A 26,251-nucleotide genomic window follows, 5' to 3' on the forward strand; every position below is an offset into this window, starting at 1 on the left:
CTAACACTTTCAGCAAAATCCTATAATGAAGTTTCCTTGGTCTGACTTGGGTCATGTGCCTTCTCTCTGTCCTAACCACTGCCAGCAACAGAATATAATGCTGTGATTGGCCAGACCTAGGCCAAGTGCCCATCCTTGGGGCCTTGGTCCAGTTTCACAAAAATTGCGTGAATCTGGGGGTGGTGTTGGATTATTCCTCCAAGGAAAATCAAAGTACTATAATCAGAGAAGCAGAAGAATGGATTCTAGCTGGGAAAAACATGACCATCACACATGATGCAAAGCAAAATGAGTTAAATGGAAAGATGGCTAGAGACTTCAAAAGGGCTTTGCAGTGAAGGCATTAAGTATCTCAGGGACACTTCTCCCGTTCAGCCCAGCTCTGCCTAACGAGATGAACATATCGCTTACCCCTTTCTTCAGCTTGTTGCTTGTTACATGTGATTTCCCAGGTTTTTGTATTCAACAGCATTCACTTGTTGGGTTATTTATTTAGCACCTATTATATGCCAGACACTATTTTGGATACAAGATGAAGTCTTTTTGTTGTTGTTGTTGTTGCTTTGAGACAAGGTCTAACTCTATGGCCCAGCCTGGAGTGCACTGGTGTGATCACAGCTCATGGCGACCTCCACATCCCCTGGCTAAGATGATCCTCCCATCTCAGCCTCTTGAGTAGCTGGGTCTACAGGTGTATGCCACTGTGCCTGGCTAATTTTTTTTGTTTTGTTTTGTACAGACAGGGTCTTGTTATATTGTCCAGGCTGGTCTTGAACTCCTGGCCTCAAGTGATCCTCCTGCCTCAGCCTCCCAAAATACTGGGATTACATATGTAAGCCACTGTACCTGGCCTAAAGTCATGAATAAAATAGACAAAATTTTCTGCTCTCGTGGCATTTATCATTTAGTCAAGGAGGAGACAAATATTCAACAAAATAAATAAGTGCTATGTGTTATGAAGAAAAATGCAGATGCCACTGTTGGGTGGTTTAAATAGGTGATCAGAGGAGAGGTTGGAGGCCACCTGCAGTGGCTCATGCCTGTAGTCTCAGCACTTTGGGAGGCCGAAGTGGGCAGATCACTTGAGGCTAGGAGTGTCTCAAAAAAAAAAAAGAGAGAGAGAGAGAAGAGGATGCAGGCAAAACACAGGGTACATGCTTAATCTGTGGGCTCTACTGCTCTTATTCTTGTTACTATCACTACCACTATTTTATATATACATATATATACATATATATATATATTTTTTTTTGAGATGGAGTCTCACTCTATCGCCTAGGCTGGAGTGCAGTGGCGCGATCTCGGCTCACTGCAACCTCCGCCTCCCAGGTTCCAGCGATTCTCCTGCCTCAGCCTCCTGAGTAGCTGGGATTACAGGCATGCGCCGTCACACCCAGCTAATTTTTGTACTTTTAGTAGAGAAGGGATTTCACCCTGTTGTCCAGGACGATCTCCATCTCCTGACCTCACGATTCACCTGCCTCGGTCCCACTGCACCCAGCCCACTACCACTATTATTACCTGGCATATGAAAGGCATTTGGTGACCCCTTGTTGTCTCCAGCATTAAGTACCCTCAGCTCAGCATATAAGACCCCCTGCATTAGGTCCCAAATTATTATTATTATTATTATTATTATTCGAGACAGAGTCTTGCTCTGTCGCTCAGGCTGGAGTACAGTGGTGCAATCTTGGCTCACTGCAACCTCCGCCTCCCCGGTTCAAGCGATTCTCCTGCCTCAGCCTCCCAAGTAGCTGGGATTACAGGCACCTGCCACCGTATCTGGCTAATTTTTGGATTTTTAGTAGAGATGGGGTTTCACCATGTTGTTCAGGGTGGTTTTGAACTCCTGACCTCAAACGATCCTCCCACCTCAGCCTCCCAAGTAGCTGGGATTACAGGCACCCACCACCATATCTGGCTAATTTTTGGATTTTTAGAAGAGATGGGGTTTCACAATGTTGTTCAGGGTGGTTTTGAACTCCTGACCTCAAACGATTCTCCCACCTCGGCCTCTCAAGTAGCTGGGACTATAGATATACACCAGTATACTCAGCTAAATTTTTTGATTTTTCGTAGAGAAGAGGTCCCACTATGTTGCCCAGGCTGGTCTTGAACTCCTGGTCTCAAGCAATCCTCCTGCCTCGGCCTCTCAAAGTGCTGGGATTACAGGTGTGAGCCACCATGCCTGGCCATATTCACCCTTTTGAAGTGTACAGTTCAGCAGTTATTCATATATTTGTAAACTCGTGCAACCATCACCACTATCTAATTCCAGAATATTTTCATCACTCTGAAAAGAAACTCTGTACCCCTGAGCAGTCACTCCCCATTTGTCCCTCCCCCAAGTCCCTGGCAACCACTAATCTACTTTTTTTTTTTTTTTTTTTGAGACGGAGTTTCACTCTTATTACCCAGGCTGGAGTGCAATGGCGCGATCTCGGCTCACCGCAACCTCTGCCTCCCGGGTTCAGGCAATTCTCCTGCCTCAGCCTCCTGAGTCGCTGGGATTACAGGCATGCACCACCGTGCCCAGCTCATTTTTTGTATTTTTAGTAGAAACGGGGTTTCACCATGTTGACCAGGATGGTCTCGATCTCTTGACCTCGTGATCCGCCCGCCTCGGCCTCCCAAAGTGCTGGGATTACAGGCGTGAGCCACCGTGCCCGGCTCTACTTTCTGTCTCTATGGATTTGCCTATTCTGGACATTTCATATAAATGGAACCACAATATGTGGTTTTTTGTGTCTGACTTCTTAAAATATTGATTTTGTTTGTTTTAGAGATGGGGTCTCACTACATTATCCAGGGTGGAATGCAGTAGCAATTCACAGGCTTCATTGTGACACTCTATAGCCTTAGCCTCCCAAATAGCTGGGACTACAGGCACCTGCTGCCTTGCTCAGCTCTTAGCCCCACCTTTTTTTTTTTTTTTTTTTTTTTTTTTTTTGAGACAGGATCTCACTGTGTTGCCCAGACTGGAATGCAGTGGTATGATCTTGGCTCACTGCAACCTCCACCTCCTAGGCTCAAGCGATTCTCCTGCCTCAGCCTCCTGAGTAGCTGGGATTACAGGCACAGGCCACTACTGCCCTGCTAATTTTTGTATTTTTAGTAGAGATGGGTTTTCACCATGTTGGCCAGGCTGGTCTTGAACCTCTGACCTCAAATGGTCCACCCGCCTGGCCTCCCTACATGTTGAAATTACAGGCATGAGCCACTGCACCCGGCCCAGCCCCACCATTTATTATTATTCCTTTTTCAAATCCTAATGTTGCATTGCTCTTCTCCAATCACATTCTTCATTCACTGAATATCCATTTCCTCCTCTTGAGCTGGTTATACCCCTTCCTCAGACTCTCACAAATGTCATGTCTTTGTGAAGTGCCCTGGGTGTTTTCTAACCCCAGAGGGTCTCATTTTCCCTTCCCAACTCCTCCTTTATTTCAACTTGCGGTGCTCCTTATTATTATTTTATTTATTTGTTTATTTATTTATTTAGAACCAGAGTCTTGCTCTGTTGCCCCAGCTGGAGTGCGGTGGTGCAATCTCAGCCTATTGCAACCTCTACCTCCAGGGTTTAGGCAATTCTCCTGCCTCAGCCTCCCAACTAGTTGGGATCACAAGCATGTGCCACCATGCCCGGCTAATATTTGTATTTTTAGTAGAGACAGGGTTTCACCATGTTGGCCAGGCTGGTGTTGAACTTCTGACCTCAAGTGATCTACCTGCCTTGGCCTCCCAAAGTGCTGGGATTACAGGCATTAGCCACTGCACCCAGTCTATTATTATTTTTAATATACTCACTTAATTTTAACCTTCTTACTGCACTGTGACTGCCACGAAGTCACCAAACTTTTTTATCCTTAGACTGGAGCCTTGAACATAATAAGTCCTCTAGAAATATTTGCTCATTTGCATGGCATTGCTGTAACACAGTGGTTCTAAGCCAGAGGGCAATTTTGCCCTCCACGGGACATTTGGCAATATCTAGAGACAGTTTTGGTTGTCTAGGGGGCATGGAGGCGGCATGCTTCTGACATCTAGTGGGTAGAGGCCAGGGATGCTGGTAAGCCCCCTCCAATGTATGCACAGGACAGCCCTCACAGCAAAGAATCATCCTGCCCAAAATGTCAATAGTGCCAAGCTTGAGAAACCTTGCCATAAGCTAATTAGTGCTCATTGTGAATGGGTTAGCAAAAAGAAACCCAGAGAGATCAATGTACCAGTCTGTCAGAAAATCTCACTAAGAAATGGCATGCCTTTTTTTTCTTTTTTTCTTTTTTTTTTTGTTTTGTTTGTTTTTTAGGAGCTGAGGGTGACTTTAGTGCAAAGCCCTTTCCTAATGTCATAGAGGTGCCCTGGGAGCCCAGATGGTATTTTCACCACACTTGTCCACCTTTGAGAGTGGCAACTGACCTCTCAGGAATCCTTGAAGTGCTAGGAATGTAACTCTGTTAAGGAAGAAAACCCAGGGCTTTTTAAGTCCAGCAAAATGTCAAATATGAATTGTGCTCCTGGGGGAAGGAAGAGGAGGGGAGGTGTTTTGTAAAGTGCCCTCTCCTGGCTTCCCCCATGGTGACAAAACTTCTGAGCTGGCTCTGGAATAAATGATTCAAGGGAACCCGAGGCCCTATCTCCTGTTCTTTTAAAACTTGCAAAGGAGCTTTGAGAAGGATTCTGTTCTCCGCATGCTTCTGTGGGCAACTCATTTGCAGGAAAATAATTTGCAGGACATTCATTTGCCGGAAACTCAAGGCACTGGTGTCAATCGTGAATACAGCAGCCCCATCAGAGCAAAGTTACTGGCTTTAGAATCATATCTTAGGTTCCTACTCATCGCATCCAACCGGTTCTTGTGACTGATATGGAAATTAGGTAATATATGCCCTGAAAAGGAAAAGTAGGAGCAATCTGAAAGAGTTTGATGAAGCAAGAAATAGGATTTACATGCTATTTTAAAAAGTTTGTCCTTGGGGTAGAGTTACCACCAGGCTGACTGGGATCTGGTAGTGGTGTGTGTGCTTTAAAGAACAACCTTTAGCACAGCTGGCAGAAATATAAATGCCAAGTAGAGGATTCCGAGAGGCACTACCCCCTCTTCTGGGCACTCTCCAATTCTTCTGCCATAAAAAAAACCAAGGCGTGAATGCATTATTGTCATTGCTATACCATTTATCCAGTAAATGAACATTTTCCAGGCTCTGTATATTTGACAAAATGCCACTACATTAAGTCATTCCTTCAGTCCAATTTTGATGAAAGCCCTTAAAGATAGAAACATATAGAGAGTACTTGGCACACTGTGAACTGCAAAAGTGTTTACTGATGATAGTAATTAGGATAACAGAATAATGTGTGTTGAGTTGATAGTTGGCAGCATTTTAAGCATATTAAGAAAGCATAAAAAAAGACCATTTAAGAACAAGATTGGAATCCCCAAAGTAACAATGGCCTTGTCAAAAGTGAACTGGAAAAGGAGTGCTGTTTCTGAGAAATATGTTTCAATAAAACTAAAAATTTTTCCAAATTGGATTACTTGCCCCAAAGCTCATTTTCTGTTGTTTGTGAACTCATTCACTTAATCATTCCTGTATTCAACAAACATTACTTTCTTTTGTCATTTGTGGTTCTTATTCCATTATTCCTTTTTCTTTTTCTCTTTTTTTTTAGATGGAGTCTACCTCTGTCGCCCAGGCTGGAATGCAGTGGTGCTATCTCAGCTCACTGCAACCTTTGCCTCCCAGGTTCAAAGGATTCTCCTGCCTCAGCCTCCTGAGTAGCTGGAATTACAGGTGTGCGCCACCAAGCCTAGCTAATTTTTTTTTTTTCAGTAGAGATGGTGTTGCACCATGTTGGCCAGGCTGCTATCAAACTCCTGACCTCAGCCTGCCTCAGCCTTCCAAAGTGCTGGGATTACAGGTGTGAACCACCAGACCCAGCCCATTATTCCTTCTTTTATTCCACATTTACATACTCTCCTACTGTGTGCCAGGCATTGCCTTAGATTCTAATAACACAGAAACAAACGCTCCTTGTCCTGGGGAAACTTAGAATCTAGTGAAATATTTATTCATTGTTTCATTCATTTACATATTTACTGTGTGCTCACATGTTCTGGGGATACAGAAACAGAAAACACAGGACCCTCAGATAAACGAATTACATTCTAGAGGGTAGACGGGAAAGCAAGGGCAAAGGTCTTGAGGCAGCTGTGAGCATGGCTAGAGGCCAGTTAGCAAAAGGGACATGACACCACCTGTGTCCCCTCCCACTCTGATAGAGACACATAACATTTTCTTAATTCTACCTAAAAGACTGTACAAAAAGTCTCTTCTTTCCAAACAGTTTGCCTCCCTAAATCCTTCCAGTATATTTCTTGGGAAGCTGTCACTAGATCTGTGTACCTCTGTTTCTCAATATGTGCCTCCATTCTGGTTTCTTGCAGGTTTTGGTTTAAAGGAATGGTGGCGTTATTTATTTAAAATAGACTTTAAAAGATACGGTTAAAATAGGGGAGAAAACCCTCACGTAGCCCACCTGCAATTTCTATTAACTTAATCTAGGTCCCGCGTCTGGGGAAATCCTTCAAGGTCCTAAATCTTTGGCAGTCAAGTCAAAAGTGACTACAACTATAGGACTACAATTCCCAGGAGACACTGCGTTCGCATCCTCTGCGCACGCTCAACCTTGGTGACTGCATAGGGCAGCGAGCCCGAGGGGCGGGCCTTGGGCCGGAGCCGCGAATCGGGGCGGGGCTAGGGGCAGGGCCAGGGAGGGGGCGGTGCTGCCGGCGGCGCCCGGAACACGCTAGTGGAGCGGAAGATGGCGGCGGCAGCGGCGTCTGCAGCCGGGACCTCAGTTGGGCTGAGGCGGAGGAGCCGCCGGCTTTGACCTCGCTCTGGCTCCGGTTCACGCGGCGGAGCGTGTGCGAGGCCCCGCGCGTCGGGCAGGGGCGGCGGCGGCCACTGCGCGCCGCCCTGAGGAGCGCCCCGGCGGCGGCGCGACTGCGGCTGAGGAGAGAGCCGGCTCCGGGCCTCCGCGTCCTCCTGCTCCCCCGGCCCCCCGCCTCCTCGGGGGGGCGGCGGCGGCGATGTTCTCGGTCCTCTCGTACGGGCGGCTGGTGGCCCGCGCCGTGCTCGGCGGCCTCTCGCAGACCGACCCCAGGGCCGGCGGCGGCGGCGGCGGCGGCGGCGACTACGGGCTAGTGACGGCCGGCTGCGGCTTCGGCAAGGACTTCCGTAAGGGCCTCCTGAAGAAGGGCGCGTGCTACGGGGACGATGCGTGCTTCGTGGCCCGACACCGCTCCGCGGACGTGCTCGGTGAGTCCCCGGCCCGGTCCCCCACCCCAGCCTCGGATCCGCCTCCCGGGGACTCCCCTGCGCGGGGCTTCCCTAGTTCCTCCCGGCGGCGAGAGGAGCCAGAGCACTCACATGGAGGGAGCGCTTACTATGCGCCAGGCGCCGTGCCAAGCGCTCCGAGGCGCGTTTTCCGCTTGAACGACCCCCGTTTTCGAGAGGAGGAAACTGAGGCGCAGAGCGGTCAAGCCGTGTGTTCAAGGTCACAACCCGAGAGTATGACCGGTCTGTCCGAGTCCAGAGCCACCCTCTCTGTCTCACTCGGCTGTGCCAGCCCCAGGCGACCTCGTCCTCTCCCTGGGCGACACCTGCAGGCACCTAACCTCTCTCTGGTTCCGTTCCTCCGCGTGCCCCGGGGATCCCTGCCTCTTCGCGGGCTCTCGACACCACAGCCTGGCCCAGGCTGCGGGATCGCCGGCAGACGGGCAGTCCTAAGTCCCTAGACAACCTGGCTGTATTCTTTCGCCGCCTGGATCGTGACCAGATCTTCATCCTTTTCGGAGTCTGGCGGTGGGGGCTGCTGGCTTGGCGAAGAAACCCTCACAGCATGTTCTCCCAAATTGATCTTGTTCCCTTGCGGTCACTTGGGGGTTGGCGGAGTCTCCTTGATCCAAAATAGAATGGTCGAGCCTACTTGTAGACTGTAGTCGGGAAAGCTTTGAGAATTGGTCATAGCCTTTTCAGGCCACAGGTGCTTCCTGAGGCCTATTCCAGTTACACGTTTGGAGGGTGGGAGTCTGGGGAGAGAGCTTGCAGAAAGGGCTAAATATAATTCACGAGCAATCAGAAACTTTAACATAATGTACGCCTTTGGAGATTTTGTGTATGGCATGGGATAAGGTGCTGTTAAAACTCAATGAATAAAGCACTCACTTGGAAATTGAAGGACGAGTTGTCATTGAACTTGGGTTCAAATGTCACTTTGATTTCCCTTCCTAGGTGAGACTGAGTTTTTGGTTACTTGAAATTTCATAGGCTGAGGCAGAGTTTGGCATTGGAAACAAATGATTCTGTAACTTTTTTATGACAGTAATTATTTTTTAATCTGATCTCAGAATAATTGCCTGGTATCTTTGGTTCTACCACATGTAGTGTTTGTGAACATGGGACTGGAAAGGCTGTTCTCATTTTAATTTAGGAATGACCCCATTACTTGGGTTGGGAAAAAAAAAGCATTTAATGTTTAGGCAATGCTATTGATATTAACCTAAGAGGGAGACTTAGAAAGGTCTTGCAGCTTGCAGTTGAAATTGTACAAATCCACTCAGAAGTCAGCTGTCAGTAGCTATCTTTTTCCCTGATACATTTAGAAGTGCACTCAATGAGCTTGGACCTGTGCTGCTTTTTAAAGTTGTGTTAGTGACATAGGATAGGGGATAATGAGCCTCTAAGGTTCACCTTATAAATCTCTATGCTGGCTTTTATGAAAGATCCGTGACTTGATTGATGATATGGGGAGTATTTAAATATATCAAGTCCTATATTGAAGATTGATTTTAAAATTTTGGAAAGCTACCTTCTTAATGGAGTGGGATATTTACAAGAATTGAGGGGATTTTGGTCAAACCCATTCTAAAAAAACTGTAAATATAATTTCATGTCCTGACATCTGGTGGAAACCAGCAAACTGATGCTCAGCTTTGCCACTTAGTAGCTCTGTGATTTGTGGTCTTCGACAGAGCCTCTCTTGAGTCTATTTTTTTTTTTTTTTTTGAGACGGAGTTTCGCTCTTGTTACCCAGGCTGGAGTGCAAAGACGCGATCTCTGCTCACCGCAACCTCCGCCTTCTGTGTTCAGGCAATTCTCCTGCCTCAGCCTCCTGAGTAGCTGAGATTACAGGCACGCGCCACCATGCCCAGCTAATTTTTTGTATTTTTTTAGTAGAGACGGGGTTTCACCATGTTGACCAGGATGGTCTCGATCTCTTGACCTCGTGATCCACCCGCCTCGGCCTCCCAAAGGAGTCTCCTTTTCTTTATCTGGACTAGGGGATGAAGGGAATGGACAACCTGACCCTTAGTGACTATAGCTTCTGACCATCAGATCGTATTTTCTTCTTTTCTTTTTTTGGGGGTGCTGAGGGGAATGGAATTTCGCTCTTGTTGCCCAAGCAGAAGTGGTTCTTAGCTTTCCTTGGTTCACAACCCCTGAGGATCTTTGACTGTCCAAGAGCTCACTCCTCTGGAGACTGTGCACAGAGACAAAATTTTACATAGGCTCTTAGGAACTTGGTTGACTCCATGACTCCTGATACCACCTAGAAGTCCATGCATAGGAATCACATCAAGAACCCCAGCTCTGTACCCTTGTTGAAGGGAATGCCAGGAGGCACAGACAGATAGCAGTTGCTGATGTGACCAAAGGGTGGTTGTTAGCCATATTTGACAGAGATCAAGCATGCACATGTGCAGGTGGTGGGGGATGGGGGCAGTGAAGGACAGGTTCACCAGGACTGTCCTGTTGTGGAGGAGCTCTTCAGGATAGCAGTCTTTCGAGCCACCTGAAATAACTCCATGAGTTGGCCTCATTTGATCCTTGGCTGTCCTGAACCAGTTCATCTGATGGTGATAGCGTAAAAGGTAATAACTTTTTTTTTTCTTTCTTGTGGACCTGTGTCTAGAAAAGGGTGATGACTTTTATTTTTTGAGACAGAGTCTTGCTCTGTCACCCAGGCTGCAGTGCAGTGGCGCAATTTCGGTTCACTACAACCTCCGCCTCCTGGGTTCAGGTGATTCTTGTGCTTTAGCCTCCTGAGTAGCTGGGACTACAGGCATGTCCCACCACTCCCAGCTAGATGTTTGTTTTTGAGAGAGAGTCTCACTCTATCACCAGGCTGGAGTGCAGTGGCGCAATCTCGGCTTACTGCAACCATCGCCTCCCCGGTAGCTGGGACTACAGGTGTGTGCCACCATGCCCAGGTAGTTTTTGTATTTTTAGTAAAAATGGAGTTTCACCATGTTGGCCAGGATGGTCTTGATCTCTTGACCTCATGATCTACCCTCCTCAGCCCCCCAACGTGCTGGTATTACAGGCATGATTGTAATTTTTTTAGTAGAGACAAGCTTTTGCCGTATTGCCCAGGCTGGTGTCGAACTCCTGACCTCATGTGATCCACCCGTCTTGGCCTCTCAAAGTACTAGGATTACAGGCGTGAGCCACGGTGTCTGGCTAAGGTGATGACTTTCAGTGAGTTTAATACTGCTGTCTACTCTAGAGGTCAGAGTTTCAAACTGAATTACATTAAAAGGCTATGTTGAGTAATAATGGTATGTTGAACTTAAGTGCTTTTGAACCTTTTAGTTCTGTAGATAGTTCATTTTCTTTGAATTGACACCATATTTATTACTCAGTATCCATGTAACAGATTATTCACTGTGGTCATCTAGGACTCCTTGACTGGAATGAAAGTTGTTTCTTTTTATACAAGAAAGAGAAAGCCCTTTTGTTTCTTTAATTTAAAATTGATCTGTCCTGTTAGTCATGCAATGACTAATAGTACTTGGTGCTTCACAACATTTTGTATAGTCCCTGCTGGATTTCTTTTCGGAAAAACTAAGTATGATGGGTGTGGTGAGACATAGGAACCACTCCTATCATTCTCTGGAAAATTGTCAAAGGTGCTTTCTCTCTACTAGGTCCAACAGGAGTAAACCAGTACTAGCGGGAGCTATGTACACTTTTCTTGTTCCTTCTTCCCTGTGGCTAATTTGGAGTTCTCTTATTATTCTATATGGCATGGCTTCCTAGGTGCACAAAAATATGAGAGCTGCATGGTGTAATCAGTGGGACTTCCCACAGCCTTAAGCTACTTAACAATAGAATCAAAATTGTAAGACTTAAAAACTTTGTAGTCTGGTTTTTTTCACCTCACTGATGAGAAAACAGGCCTACAGAGTCAGATGACTTCCCCAAGGTTACTCTACTAGTTATTGGTGGAACTGAGGCTGACACCTATGTCAGTCTCCCAACTGAGACTCCACTTCCCAGCCCTCTCCCCGTTAGACTACTGGTCAGGTTTTCTTGATGATTTATGTGAATAAAGAACCAGTCAGTCTCCTGGTGCTTTTGTCCTTTGAATGCTTTTCCTGGGTGTGTGTATGTGTGTGTGTGTGTTTATAACTTCTTTATTTGCTCTGACTCATAACTGAAGTGCAACAAAAAACTCCTCTGCATACTAAACCACAGTTTACAGAAACCACTTATTTAAAAAATGGCAGCCTGGTCTGTACCATGTAAATGCTGACCTCTGAATATTGAGTTGTAAAGTATTTCTTATAAAACTGTGGGATGTTTATTTAAGCTTGTTTAAACTTGAAACCTAAAAATGAAATTAAAATAATTTCATATCCCAACTTTTGGATCTGATTTTGATTGTGGTCAGGATTTTGAAGTGTTTTTGTGAGCAATGTCAGTCTTAAAAGTAGGTGTCTTTTTTTTTTTTCTTTTCTTTTTTTTGTTTTCTTTTATTTTTCTTAAAAGTAGGTGTCTTAAGGTAGGAAGATCATGTGAACAAAATTAAGATCTAAATTATATTTAGGAAGTGAATGAATGAGGTAGAATTTGATGTTCTCAGACAGTCATGATAATTTTAATATACTTACAGAACCTCTATTCTGAAAGTGAATTGTCTATTTGAAATAGTAGTCACCTTGAGAGTGTGTGTGCCTGCTAACTTCAAATCTTTCAAGTCCTCGTTGGAATTTTTCTCAGCTAGATTTCAAACCATGTCAGGACACCAGTCTCATTATTATATTACATAATTTTCTTTCTTTTCTAAATTTCAAGTTCCAGGGTACATGTGCAGGACTTGCCATAATTTTCTTAAACTCAGGTTCCAGCTTCATCTACCTGTTGATAGCAAATAAGACCTTGTGAGTTTTTTGGGTTTTTTTTTTTTGAGTCAGAGTCTCACCCTTGTGCCCAGGTTGGAGTGCAGTGGCACAATCTTGGCTCATTGCAACCTTCTCCCGGTTCAAGCAATTCTCTAGCCTCAGCCTCCCAAGTAGCTGGGAGTATAGGCACTTACCATTACTCCCGGCTAATTTTTATATTTTTTGTAGAGACGAGGTTTCACCATGTTGGCCAGGCTAGTCTTGAACTCCTGACCTCAGGTGAACCACCTGCCTCAGACTCCCAAAGTGTTGGGATTACAGGCATGAGCCACCTTACCCAGCCCCTTGAGTGAATTTTTTAAAAATTGAGATGTATAATTCACATTTCATAGCATTTATTCTTTAAAGTGTACAGTTAAGTAGTTTTTACATTCACAGAATTGTTCAGCCACTGCCACTATCATTTGCATAATGTTTTTCATCACTCCACAAGAAACCCCCTACCCATTAGCAGTCATTCCCATTCCCCATCCCCAATCCCTGGCAACAGAAAGCAGATTCTGTCTGTGGATTTGTGTTTGAGACATTACATATAAATGGATTATGTAATATGTGGACTTTCCCTTAGCATGTTTTCATGTTGTCCCTTAGCATGTTTTCAGAGTTCTTCATGTTGGAGCATGTGTCAGTACTTCCTCCCTTTTTATGACTGAATAATGTTCCATTGTATGAATATACAACACTTTGTTGATCCATTCATCTGTTGATAGCCATTGGGTCGTTTCCACTTTTGGCTATTGTGAATAGTGCTATGCACATTTGTGTACAAGCTTTTGTATGGACATACGTTTTTAATATATACCTAGGAGTGGCATTGCTGGATCATATTGTAACCCTGTTTTAGCTGTTTTTTATGTATCTGTATAGTTTTAATAGACATATAATTATTTTACATAAGGGAAGATATTTTAAAATTGAGCCACTGACTAGTGGCTTTCTGACTATTCTGAGTGTTCTTTCATTCTGTAATAAATAAGATTACAGGGTTGTTGGATAGAGGAGGTTTGCTATTTGCTTTTTAAACTTCTGTTCCTTGATATTTTTTTCATTTTGCTATATAGGTATATTGCAGGTTTATGAGGTACTGATAAGGTACCTTTATTTTTGAAGTCATTTCCTCATTTGGTATAGTTTCAGAGCTACTTTTCCTTTGTTTCCAGATCTTTTGAGATTTTCTAGCTTAGTTTAAAATTTTCTAACTTGCAGCTTCTCTCTCAATTTGTTAATAATCTCTTTAAAGGATTCTGGATGAATCCTTTTGTAGTGCAGGAAATTGAATTTTAGAAGCATAACTGTTTACTTTTTTTAAGTGCATTTTTTAAGGAGGTTTTAAATTGTAGCAGAAGGTAGATTATAGATGGAAGCTGTTGTGGAGGTTTTTTTTTTTTTTGAGGGGTGGTTGCTGGGTGGGAGGAGGCTGTACCCTGAACTTTAGCACTGCTTTGTTGCTTTGTGAAACTGGGCAATACATAACCTCAACGGTTGCAACAGTATCCAAATGGAGTTTGTACTAGTGTGTGACACCAGAAGCACTACACCAGGTTAGAATGTGACCTACAATCATGTCCTTTGAGTAGCCCAAATGCTTAAGTTCAAGCTAGATGTCAAATTCATTTTATGTAGGTTCCCATGCCTTTTAGAGAGAGGCCTTGCCTGGGGCTTTAGGTTTAGAAGTTTCAGGAAAATGCTTTGCAAAAATAAGTTAGCAGTATTTTGTTTCTAAAGAAATTTGACTTTTCAAACAGCAAGTTCTGGTTCATTAAAAATAGCCTGAGTTTGCCTTTCAAAATTAGTTGTTAACTTTTGGTCTCTTTAAGAAATGGTGTCCTGGATCCTAATTTTTGTTGTTAGTAATAAAATTTATGAATTTATCTTGTTTGGGAGTTGCCATATATTTTAAAAATCTGACAGGGGCTGGGCACAGTGGCTCACAACCTATACTCCTAGCACTTTGGGAGGCCGAGGCAGGTGGATCACTTGAGGTCAGGAGTTCAAGACCAGCCTGGCCAACATGGTGAAACCTGGTCTCCACTAAACATTAAAAAAAAAAAAATTAGCCTGGTATGGTAGTGGGTGCCTATAATCCCAGCTACTAGGCAGGCTGAGACACAAGAACCCAGAAGCAGAGGTTGCAGTAAACCCAGATGGCAACACTGCACTCCATTCTGGACAACAGAATGAGTCTCTGTCTCAATAATAATAATAATCCGATAGGGAGTTTTCTGTCTCCCTGAGAACTAAAATCATTTGTTTCCAACAGTTCACAAAATTGCGTGTCATAAATCAAGACTTTTTGTAAAACCTGACTTAATTGCAGAGGGCGTTAGGCTAACACACAACTTACTATTCAACTTGAGTTGACAACTGGCACAGCCCTTTCAATTTAGTTTAAAGTTTTTAAAGAAGAAAAGAAATGCTAAATGTTTTTGAATAAAATCCCCAACAGGAAAAGTCCACAGCAGGATTGGGGAGTGGGGAGTGGGGAGTGGGGAGGGACAGAAGTTTTTCTTTAAGGAATAAAAATGATTCATTCTTTTTTCTTTCTAAGCCAGTTGTTTGATATCCAACACAAAATATGATTCTCTCATACTTCTGGTGGTTTATATAGTGCCTTAGAAGTTGCAAAGCATTGTTATGTTTTACCTTATTTAATCTTTGTAATGAGGAAGCTGCTGCTCTTATCACCACTTAATCCGAATCTGTTTCCTCATCTATAAAGTTGACTCATCAAATAACGGTGGTATAGTTAGTATTATATTGGGACTTGAACCTAGGTCTCTTGCTTGCATGTCTGATGCTTTTATTTATTTATTTTAATTATTGTAGAGACAGGGTCTCTCTGTATTGCCCAAGCTGGTCTCAAATTCCTGGGCTCCAAAGATCCTCCCACCTCAGCCTCCCAGAGTGCTGGGATTTTTTTGTTTGTTTTTTTGACACAGAGTCTTGCTCTGTCACCAGGCTGGAGTGAATGGTGCTATCTCTTCTCACTGCAACCTCCGCCTCCTGGTTCAAGCCATTCCCCTGCCTCAGCCTCCCAAGTAGCTGGGACTACAGGTGCGTGCCACCACACCTGGCTAATTTTTTGTATTTTGAGTAGAGACGGGGTTTCACCACGTTGGCCAGGATGGTCTGGAGGTCCTGACCTTGTGATTCACCCACCTGGGCCTCCCAAAGTTCTGGAATTACAGGTGTGAGCCACCGCACCCGCCTGAGTGCTGGGATTTAAGGCATGAACCATGTGCCCCATTTGTGTAGTGCTTTTATTTATTTATTTTTGAGATGGAGTTTCGCTCTTGTCCAGGCTGGAGTGCAGTGGCACCATCTGAGCTCACCACAACCTCCACCTTCCAGGTTCAAGCAATTCTTCTGCCTCAGCCTCTCAAGTAGCTGGGATTACAGGCATGTGCCACCACACCCAGCTAATTTTGTATTTTTAGTATAGACAGGGTTTCTCCATGTTGGTCAGCCTGGTCTCAAACTCCTGACCTCAGGTGATCCAGGCACCTCAACCTCCCAAAGTGTTGGGATTACAGGCGTGAGGCACCGCGCCCAGTCTGTGTAGTGCTTTTAAGTTAATGGCTGTTTAGTGCTTATAAAAGTAACACGTCTTCAAAAAAGCACCATATAAAACACCTGTAACTCATAACTCAGCTATAGTCAGCGTGGTTCCCTCCAGTCTTGGTGTATATAATTGTATATACATTATTAAATAACATAGTATACACATTGGATTAATATGCATTCTACTCTGTAAAGCTTTTAGAAAGTTGCAACAATATGCAAATGAAGTTTGTAATAGTGTGGGACCCCAGAAGCATGTGTGAGTGCATGTTTTCATACTAGTAGGTGTAACTGCATCATATTCTCCTGCATGGATAGCCCCCATCATTTGCTAAACCAGCCCTCTATTTGTAGTTATTTAGGTTGTTTCCAATTTTTTTTTTTTTTTTTTGAGACAGAGTCTCAGTCTGTCACCCAGGCTGGAGTGCAGTGGCGCGATCTTGGCTCACTGCAACCTCCCCTGCTCCAGGGTTCAAGCGATTCTCCTGCCTTAGCCTTCTGTGTAGCTGGGATTACAGGCACCTGCCACTGTGCCCGGCTAATTTTTGTACTTTTAGTAGAGATGGGGTTTCAACATCTTGTCCAGGCTGGTCTTGAACTCTTGACCTCATGACCTACCCGCCTCTGCCTCCCAAAGTACTGGGATTACAGGTGTGAGCCACCCTGCCTGGCCCAATTTTCTGTTATAAATAACACTTGAATGAGTATCTTTACATCTAAAATTTCCTCAGGGTAAATTTCTTGAAGAGAAGTTCCTGGGTTAAAGCCTATGAACATTTGCAAGGCCTTTGATATAAAGATTACCATAGGCCTGGGCATGGTGGCTCATGCCTGTAATCCCAGCACTCTGGGAGGCCAAAGCAGGTGGATCACTTGAGGTCAGGACTTTGAGAGCAGCCTGGCCAACATGGTGAAACCTCGTCTCTACTAAAAATACAAAAATTAGCTGGATGTAGTGGTGGGCACCTGTAATCATCGCTACTCAGGAGGTTGAGGCAGGAGAATCACTTGAACCTGGGAGGTAGAGGTTGCAGTGGAAAAAAAAAATTAAAATTAAAAAAAAAAAAAGATTACCATAGTTCCTCCAGAAAGGTCATATATTACTTTATACTTTCCCAAGTGCTGTGAAATTGCTCTCATCAGCAAGGTTATTGTTGATCCTGAGTCTGTCTCACTTAAGAATTTATAAATTTACTAGGTTCCTAAATAGCTGTTTTTGAGGTGAATAAGTTTATAGGTGATGAACTGTTCTAGAATGGATTGAATTGTTGGTATGAATTTTAAGGACTACCAAATGACTGCAAAAACTTTGCCAGAGATTACAAAAGTGACTTCCTACAAAGAGTGCTTTCTGTTGAAAGGCCCAGTACTGTTTTTACTTGGCAAATTCCAACACATTTTTGCACTCATTTTTCTCTTACTCATTAACAGACTATTTTGAAAAGAAAGGGAATTTCTTTCTTTTTGGACTACTCTGTATATTGTTATCTTTTTTTTTTTCTCGTTTTTGTTTTGTTTTGTTTTGAGACGGAGTCTCACTCTGTCACCCAGGTTGAAATGCAGTGGCATGGTCTCAGCTCACTGCAACCTCTGCCTCCAGGATTCGAGTGATTCTCCTGCCTCAGCCTCCCAAGTAGCTGGGACTACAGGCGCGTGCAACCGCACCCGGCTAATTTTTGTATTTTTAGTAGAGATGGGGTTTCAGTATGTTGGCCAAGCTGGTCTTGAACTCCTGACCTCGTGATCCGCCCGCCTAGGCCTCCCAAAGTGCTGGGATTACAGGTTTGAGCCACCATACCACATTGTTATTTTCAAGGATGCTGTTATCTAGCAAGTTTTTTGACTTACCAGAATTAGTCTATGCTATTATTTGAGGTAAATGGAAAAGTTTAGCTGTGCTGAATGAAGCAAACAAAAAGTGCTTCTATTTTCACATCTGCTATATTTGAATAGCAGTTTAGGGCAAAAAAAATAAGATTTAAGCTATTTCCATAAGAGCTAGAAAACTTTATGTCATCTAGGTTGACCACTAATTGGTGATGGAATCAGTGTTTCTATGAAATGAGAAAGTCTAAATAAGTATGTCTACTGTATGCATTGTTTTTAGAAATTTCTCTTGGTTTTGAGAGACCATTTTGATCCTGTCATTGTTTTTCTTATTAATATACACAATTCACTGAATAATCAATGGTCTTTGAATAGCAAGATTTGTATGTTTTGTGGATGCCTGAAACTGCATTCAGTATCAAACCCTATATACGCCATGTTTTTTCCTGCACATACATACCTGTGATAAAGTTTATAAATTAGGTACAGAGGTGAGCAGCAGTAATTACTGTACAGTTCTATACATGCATATTTATAGATCATTTGACTTTAGTGAAATCAATTAATACTAATTTATAACCATCTTTTTTGTTGTTGTTCCAGGATCTTGTGCTTCGCCATCATCTTTTATTCATTTGTTAGGATTTCAAATTGAAAAGTGGTTGAGCTGTTAGTGGCTTAAAAAAGAAAACCTTTACCAACATTTTTGTTAGATGTTTAAAGTAAAAGGACAAGGGGCAGTGTTTCCACTCTCTAAATTATTATTGAAATTTTAATGGAAATATCCATGTGGCAGTGCAATAAAGACGAGATAAATTGGGAAGCCTGAAATGGCGCCTTTGCTTCAAAACTAGTTCATGCAGTAAATGTAATACTTTATGTGAAATGCAAAGTATAGCCCTATTTGTTCTGTTTTCTTTCCTAAGTGAATGAAGACAAGATAACCCTATTTGTTAGTCTTTATTTTATAAAGAGTTTCTTAAACTGGCTCTTTTTTCTTGCAGTGTGACTTAAAAGTCCTAGTCTTGGACCCGAAAAAGGAACTCTAGAGAGACTATGTCCTCCTGCCCCTCATTTCATGATAAAGAAACTAAAGCTTAGAGAAACAATTTGACTAGTGTCTTAGGTCCAGTTAGTGGCAAAGAAAGCTGGGAGCATTGTTATCTCCAGACTTTTTTTAAAATTCTCTTTCCATCAGCTCAGCCTTCTTACTCTCTTTTTTTAATTTTTATTTTACTTTTTATTTTTTGACATGGAATCTCACTCTGTTGCCCAGGCTGGAGTGCAGTGGCATCTCCACTCACTGCAACCTCCGCCTCCCAGGTTCAAGCGATTCTCCTGCCGCAGCCTCTGGAGTAGTGGGGATTACAGGTGCCTGCCACCACGCCTGGCTAATTTTTGTATTTTTAGTAGAAACAGGGTTTCACCATGTTGGCCAGGCTGGTCTTGAACTCCTGACCTCAGGTGATCTGCCCACCTCAGCCACCCAAAGTGCTGGGATTACAGGCGTCAGCCACTGCACCCAGCTCTTTTTTTTTTTTTTTTTTTTTATGACAGGGTCTTGCTTTGTTGTCCAGGCTGGAGTGCAGTGGCTATTCTCTACACAGGTGCAGTTGTAGTGCACTGCAGCCTCAACCTCCTGGACCGAAGCCACCATCCTTCTGCTCCAGCCTCCCAAGTAGCTGAGACTACAAGCTTGAGCCACCTTGCCTGGCAGCCTTCTCTTTGAATGGCCTGTTAGAAGAACATCTTATAGCGAATTCTGACCCACAGAATGATACCTTGTGCAATGCTAGGATCCGCTAGTAGGTTCAATCCCTTTTTAGAGTTTTTGGCTGAAAGTTTGTATACCAGATGACTGGTGGTCTTAACTTTTCAGTGTGGTCAGCTGAATTCATTGTTTATTGGTTGCTTCCTGTTAGTCATTGACAGGTGTTTTGAAGAAGACCAATGAGTGAAACAGACTTCAACCCTAATGTTTCATAGTCCTGTGGGGAAGGCAAACATATGCACAGGCCCAGTGTAAAAGAATACACATAAGGTTGTAGGAGCACAGAGTCAGAACTTAAGAGATGGCTTTTTCAGTAAGCTGAGGCAAATGAGAAGCAAATGAGAAGAATGGGAATACTCCAGATTGAGGGCTCAGCAAAGGCAAAGTAGGTCTCTGAAACTACAGCTGTTTCATGGCCAGTAGGGTTGGCATAGAGGGGGCACTGGTGAGAATTGATGTTAGAAAATAGAGTGAGACCAAATTGTCAGGTTAAGGAATTGGGTGGGGTTTTTGTTTGTTTGTTTCTTTGGTTTGGTTTGGTTTTTGGCAGGAAGGCGGGGAGGAAGCTATAGAGGAAGTCTTTGCTTTTGAAGAGACAGCACATTCAAATGATACAGAATTTAAAAGGTGTTCAGAATTCAAGAGTGCACAGTGAAGTCTTTCTACCCTTGTTTCCAAGCTGCAAAGTCCTCTCAAGAGACAACCAGTGTTATTAGTTTCTGTGTATCCTTCTAAAGAATATTTCACATATACAAGCAAATATATATATATACACACACACACACACACACACACACACACACATACACATACATGGAAGGCATTTGACTAGAGGAGTAACATGGACAAGGCCGGGCACGGTGGCTCATGCCTGTAATCCCAGCACTTTGGGAAGCCAAGGTGGGCGGGAGTTCGAGATCAGCCTGACCAACATGGAGAAACTGTCTCTACTAAAATTACAAAATTAGCCAGGTATGGTGGCACATGCCTATAATCCCAGCTACTCGGGAGGCTGAGGTAGGAGAATTGCTTAACCCCAGGAGTCGGAGGCTGCAGTGAGCCGAGATTGCATCACTGCACTCCAGCCTGGGCAACAAGAGCGAAACTCTGTCTCAAAAAAAAAAAAAAAAGCTGGGGGGAGGTACATGGACATTGCAGTGTTGTAAAAAACAAATTGATACAGAGGGTGTAATGGGAGAACAGGAGGCCAAAGACCAGTTAGGAAGCTACTGAAATAGTCTGAGCTAAAAAGGGCTTTACCTTAGGGCAGTGGGAAGTAGTTGAGCTTCAGACTCATTGTAGACTTGGTGATAATTGGTCAGAGGGATGAAAGAGAAAGAGGAATGGAAATTGATTTAGAGATTTTGCACTTGGAAGATGCCTAAGGTTTCTAAGCCTGGAAGTATGGGTAGCTGGGCTGCCATTAATTAGGCTGGGAAATGCAAAAGGAAGGGTCAAGTTTGGGAACAGAAAATGGGTGGCTTGGTACAAGGGGCATTTTATAAGCAGAACCATCAGGCTTGTGGAATGCTTCCATCCAGCTGGACCAGTGATTCTCATTAGAATCACCTGTGCTGAGAGGCCCAGGCCCACCCTGGCCACACCGACTCAGGGAGTGGGGCTGGGGTTCCATAGGTAATCTCAGTGTGCAGCAAGGGTGGAGAACCTTTGTGCCAGGTACTAGGCCAGCCAGTGTGGATGAAACAATGGTTAGCAGTATGAGAGATGCAGTATGAGAGATTCAGCCCTCTAGGGGCTCACAATATACAGGGGAAGAAAAGAGAATGGAAGATCATTATAAAGGCACTGGTATTAGTGTAGTAATGGAGAAAATGGTTAGGCCCATGTATGTATTCCTCATAGTTTTAGGATTTCCCATGTAAAATGAGAAATCTCTGAGTTGGAATCCTGACGCAGAGGAGACAGCAGGCACTGAAGAGATACTTGTTAAATAAGGTTATTTCAGAATCCTTCTGGGGAAAATATTCTTTTCAAAGTGGAAGTAAATCCTTTTTTCCTTGTTATTTTTGGAGACAAATATATGTTTATTTCTTAGTACTTGAAAATGTTACTGTTGAATGTTTAATGGAATATTGAATAGTGGTGGATGTGTGACTGGAAGAGCTGAATGGACTACTCATCTTTTATGCATTATCTGAGTGGGCATTGTCTTGTGGTTGTGACCACGGATTAGTGTTTGTAGAGTAGGCAGCCTATAAACATGGGTCAAAGACTCTTTTTTTTTCTGATTGCTACAGTCTAGGCTGGTCTGTTTGCTGGCGGTTTTTGTTTGTGTTTGTTTGACCCAGACTTTTACTCTTATTACCCAGGCTGGAGTGCAGCGGTGTGATCTTGGCTCACTGCAACCTCCACCTCCCAGGTTCAAGCGATTCTCCTGCCTCAGCCTCCTGAGTAGCTGGGATTACAGGCCCCAGCCACCATGCCCAGCTAATTTTTTTTTTTTTTTTTTTTTTGTAGTTTTAGTAGAAATGGGGTTTCACCATGTTGGCCAGGCTGGTCTTGAACTCCTGACCTCAGGTGATACACCCACCTGGGCCTCCCAAAGTGCTGGGATTACAGGCGTGAGCCACCGTGCCTAGCTTTTCTTAAAGATAGGCATAACTCTCACTGCATGTCTGCTGTGAACTCTGAACAGGTTATCCTTGTTCCTCACACCAACCCTGTGAAATCGAGGAGATCACTCCTGTTCACAGGTGAAGCTGCTGAAGCTGCCCAAGGCCACACTTAGCACATTGTATTCTGGATGGACTTTGAACCCCGATCTGCCTCCAGAGCCTGTGTCCTTGCTCAGGATCCCATACTGCCTTTCCAGTTAGAAATGATCTTTTCAGACTTTCTTTTAGGGAGGTGATTTTGACTGATTCTGAATTCTACTTAGTTATTACCTTTGTTTTAATTAAGGGGTTTTGCTCAACTATTAACTATTAGTTAAATAAAAGCTTCACAAGCCTTGTTGAGTTTGGTAGCCTCGGGCCAGCCTTTCCTTCCAGGGACCTCCTAAATGCCTTAAGCTCTGCACTGCATTGTTTGTGCTGATTAATGGTGAGAGGTTCCTGGCATAAGTATAAAACACATTTACCTGGAGGTCAGGTTTCTCTGCTATTAGAACTCTCACCTGCTATGACTTGTACTTTATTCATGTAAGTCAGAATCCTACAGAATTGCTCAAAATGCCTGTCTCGTCAACCTCCTCTCCTACAACTCATGTTTTCTTTTATCTTTCAAGGCTCATTTCAGACACTTCTTCATGAATCCTTTTGATTCCTTCAGCTATGCATAATGTGACCACCTTTGCTTTTGTTTTTATTGGTGCATGTTTTGTTTTATTATAGTCATATATCTTGAATCTCCTTAAACTGTCCTCCCTAACCAAAATCATCACCACTTCATTTTAAGTTCCCATGTGCAGGAAATATTTTATTACACGTAAGTCCTTTTAGCTCCCTTCACCACAGTGTCTTGCATACAGTAAATGTTTGTTAAAATGTGTTGAATAGTTTTATTATTAAATGTAAGTATGGAATGTAGTTTTAACCTGATTTAGATAAATAGTTCTTGTCATCCTTCCCATACAAGTAGCATTACTCATTATTCATTACCAAAAAATGGGAAAGTATGGGCCAGGTGCAGTGGCTCACGCTTGTAATCCCAGCACTTTGGGAGGCTGAGGCGGGTGGATCCACGAGGTCAGGAGTTCAAGACCAGCCTGACCAAGATGGTGAAACACCATCTCTACTAAAAATGCAAACATTAGCCGAGCATGGTGGCAGGTACCTGTCATCCCAGCTACCTGTAATCTCAGTTACTCGGGAGGTCGAGGCAGAGAATTGCCTGAACCCGGGAGGCGGAGGTTGCAGTGAGCTGAGTTAGTGCCACTGTACTCCAACCTGGGCGACAAAGCAAGACTCCATCTCAAAAAAAAAAAAAAGTATGAAAAAGAAAAACAAAAAAATTACTCATTGTCCTAATACTCAAAGATCATTACTTAATTGAACAACGTATAGAGTAAAAATAAAAGCTGGGCACAGTGCCTCGTGTCTGTAATTCCAGCACTTTGGGAGGCTGAGGTGCGTGGATCACCTGAGGTCAGGAGTTCAAGACCAGCCTGGCCAAGATGGTGAAACCCCGTCTCTACTAAAAAGACAAAAAAATTAGCCAGGTGTGGTGGTGCGTGCCTGTAATCCCAGCTACTCAGGAGGCTGAGGCAGGAGAATCGCTTGAACCTGGGAGGTGGAGGTTGCAGTGAGCCAAGATCACACCATTGTACTATATCCTGGGCAACAAAAGCGAAACTCCATCTCAAAAATAAATAAATAAATAAATAAATATTTATTTATATATGTGTGTGTATATATATAAAAATATATATATAGTTAGTGTTCAGAAATTAAGAGACAGTTCTCCACTTGGCAGGCTATTCAAAGGAATGATGTTCTCATTTAAAGAAAAAAAAAGTACATTTGTGCCAGACTGCATGCGACTGTAGACCTCTCCCAGAGGGTTCCTATTTTAGTCAAGGCCAGCCCTTAATTTTATAGCGGGTGAAGAAAGCAGTGGGTAAGTAGTATTTTCTTTGGGGTTATGTCAAGGATATATGGCTTAATTGTCATAAATATCAGGTTGACCAGAATTGTAGATCTAATTTTGTAAATTATAAACAGAAGGAAAATCGTTTCCTCAGCCTAAAGGGCCAATCCAAGTAGGCACATGTCAGATAGCTGGCCTTTAATTGCTCATTACTTCCATACTTAAACTTTGAATTATTTGGTATTATGTAACCTTTTCTAACACCTGAAAACAAACTGAAGCCACAGCTTTAATAGAGGCTCTTAATTCTGTAACATACTTAGTGCCCTGCCTCTACTGTTTATAACTTACAATAAGTATGACCTCCCAGATGATTTGTTTGTTGCTTCCTCCTGTCCAGAAAGCATTGCTAACAGCATTTGGCATTTGAGGAAGATACTGTTGCAGGCCAGAAAGGAGTGAAGTGACCTTTTCAGTGACTTAACTTTTAACTTTGCAGTTTGTGGAAGGCAGGCCAGTGAGTCATACCAAGCCTATAAGTTGCACAAGTTCCTCAAGCCACAGTTGAGCCAGAATAGATAATTCCACATTAAGTCTTTGGTATTTAAACAGAATTATTAAAGGAAGAACATTTTTATTTTTAAAAGGTTGACTTTAAGTTTTCTTGCCTTCACACTATTGTTTCCTAATCCTCATGTCAGCGCTTTTCACTGCTTTTTAAGACAAGGCGACTGCCTAATAGTCTGGAAATTATCTTCTCTAGTTAATGAAGTATTCTAGACATAGGTGTAAGTGTATGTGGAGGCTCATTAATTTGATTAATTATTAAGTAGTCTCATATTTACTAAGCAAGGGATAGCTAACTATTTTGTTTGGAATTCTTAAACACAAAATGAACCACTTCTTCCAGCTTTGATTTGTTATTTGTGTTTTGCCTGTAGGTTCCATTTTTACACTTTTTTTTTTTTTTTGAGACAGAGTCTCACTCTGTCACCAGGCTGGAGTGCAGTGAAACAATCTTGACTCACTGCAATCTCTACCTCCTGTGTTCTAGCAATTCTCCTGCCTCAGCTTTCCGAGTAGCTAGGATTACAGGTGTGCGCCACCATACCCAACTAATTTTTGTACTTTTAGTAGAGACGGGGTTTCTCCATGTTGTCCAGGATGGTCTAGATCTCCTGACCTTGTGTTTCACCCACCTTGGCCTCCGAAAGTGCTGAGATTACAGGCATGAGCCACCGTGCCTGGCTTTTATTTTTTTTTATTTATTTTCATTTTCAGACAGTTTTGCTCTTGTTGCTCAGGCTGGAGTGCAATGGCACAATCTTGCCTCACTGAAACCTTTGCCTCCCAGGTTCAAGCAATTCTCCTGCCTCAGCCTTCTGAGTAGCTGGGATTACAGGCATGTGCCACCATGCCCTGCTAATTTTGTATTTTTAGTAGAGATGGGATTTCTTCATGTTGGTCAGGCTGGTATTGAACTGAACCTCAGGGGATCTGCCCGACTTGGCCTCTCAAAGTGCTGGGATTACAGGAGTAAGCCACTGCACCCAGGCATTTTCACATATTTTACGATAGGGTTGAACCTTTCCATCCTTTGAGCTTCGTTACCTTCACTTTTGAATTAACTGTTCTGCTTAGAGATCTTAGAGATCTTGTTCTTGACATAGTCTTGGTCTCTGGAGAATCAAAAGATGCAGGTTTCATTGTGATTAATGCAGAATGGAAACTTCTTTTTTTCTTTTTCTTTTTCTTTTCTTTCTTCTTTTTCTTCTTCTTTATTTTTTTTAATAGAGTCTTGCCCTTTTGCCCAGGCTGGAGTGCAATGGCCTGATCCCTGCTCACTGCAACCCCTGCCTCCCAGGTTCAAGCAATTCTCCTGTCTCAGCCTCCGGAGTGGCTGGGACTACTACATCACACACAGCTAATTTTTGTATGTTTAGTAGAGACAGGGTTTCACCATGTTGGCCAGGCTGGTCTCGAACTCCTGACCTCAGGTGATCTGCCCACCTCGGCCTCCCAAAGTGCTGGGATTACAGGTTTGAGCCACTGTGCCCAGCCAGAAACTTCTTTCTTCTTTTTTTCTTTTTTATTTATTTCTTTTTTTTTTTTTTTTTCCTGAGACAGAGTCTCACTCTGTTGCCCAGGCTGGAGTGCAATGGCACCATCATGGCTCACTCCAACCTCTGCTTCTCAGGTTCCAGTGATTCTCCTGCCTCAGCCACCCAACTAGCTGGTATTACAGGTATGTGCCACCACACTCAGCTAATTTTTGTATTTTTAGTAGAGATGAA

The 26,251-nt window shown here is 43.4% G+C and overlaps 1 protein-coding gene across 1 annotated transcript in view; it reads left to right on the forward strand.

Moving 5' to 3' along the window:
• The first annotated feature begins 6,809 nt into the window (after positions 1-6,809).
• PPTC7 (protein phosphatase targeting COQ7) overlaps positions 6,810-26,251 on the forward strand; it is a 48,525-nt gene continuing 29,083 nt past the window's right edge. Inside the window, exon 1 of the mRNA XM_012469067.2 lies at positions 6,810-7,322. Coding sequence (XP_012324490.1) covers positions 7,094-7,322 — 229 coding nt within the window. The 5' untranslated portion in view covers positions 6,810-7,093. The remainder of the gene's footprint in view (positions 7,323-26,251) is intronic.

The sequence above is a fragment of the Aotus nancymaae genome, unplaced genomic scaffold (genome assembly GCF_030222135.1).
Source record: "Aotus nancymaae isolate 86718 unplaced genomic scaffold, 86718_ANA_hifiasm-v0.15.2.pri h1tg000021l, whole genome shotgun sequence".
Lineage (NCBI taxonomy): Eukaryota > Metazoa > Chordata > Mammalia > Primates > Aotidae > Aotus > Aotus nancymaae.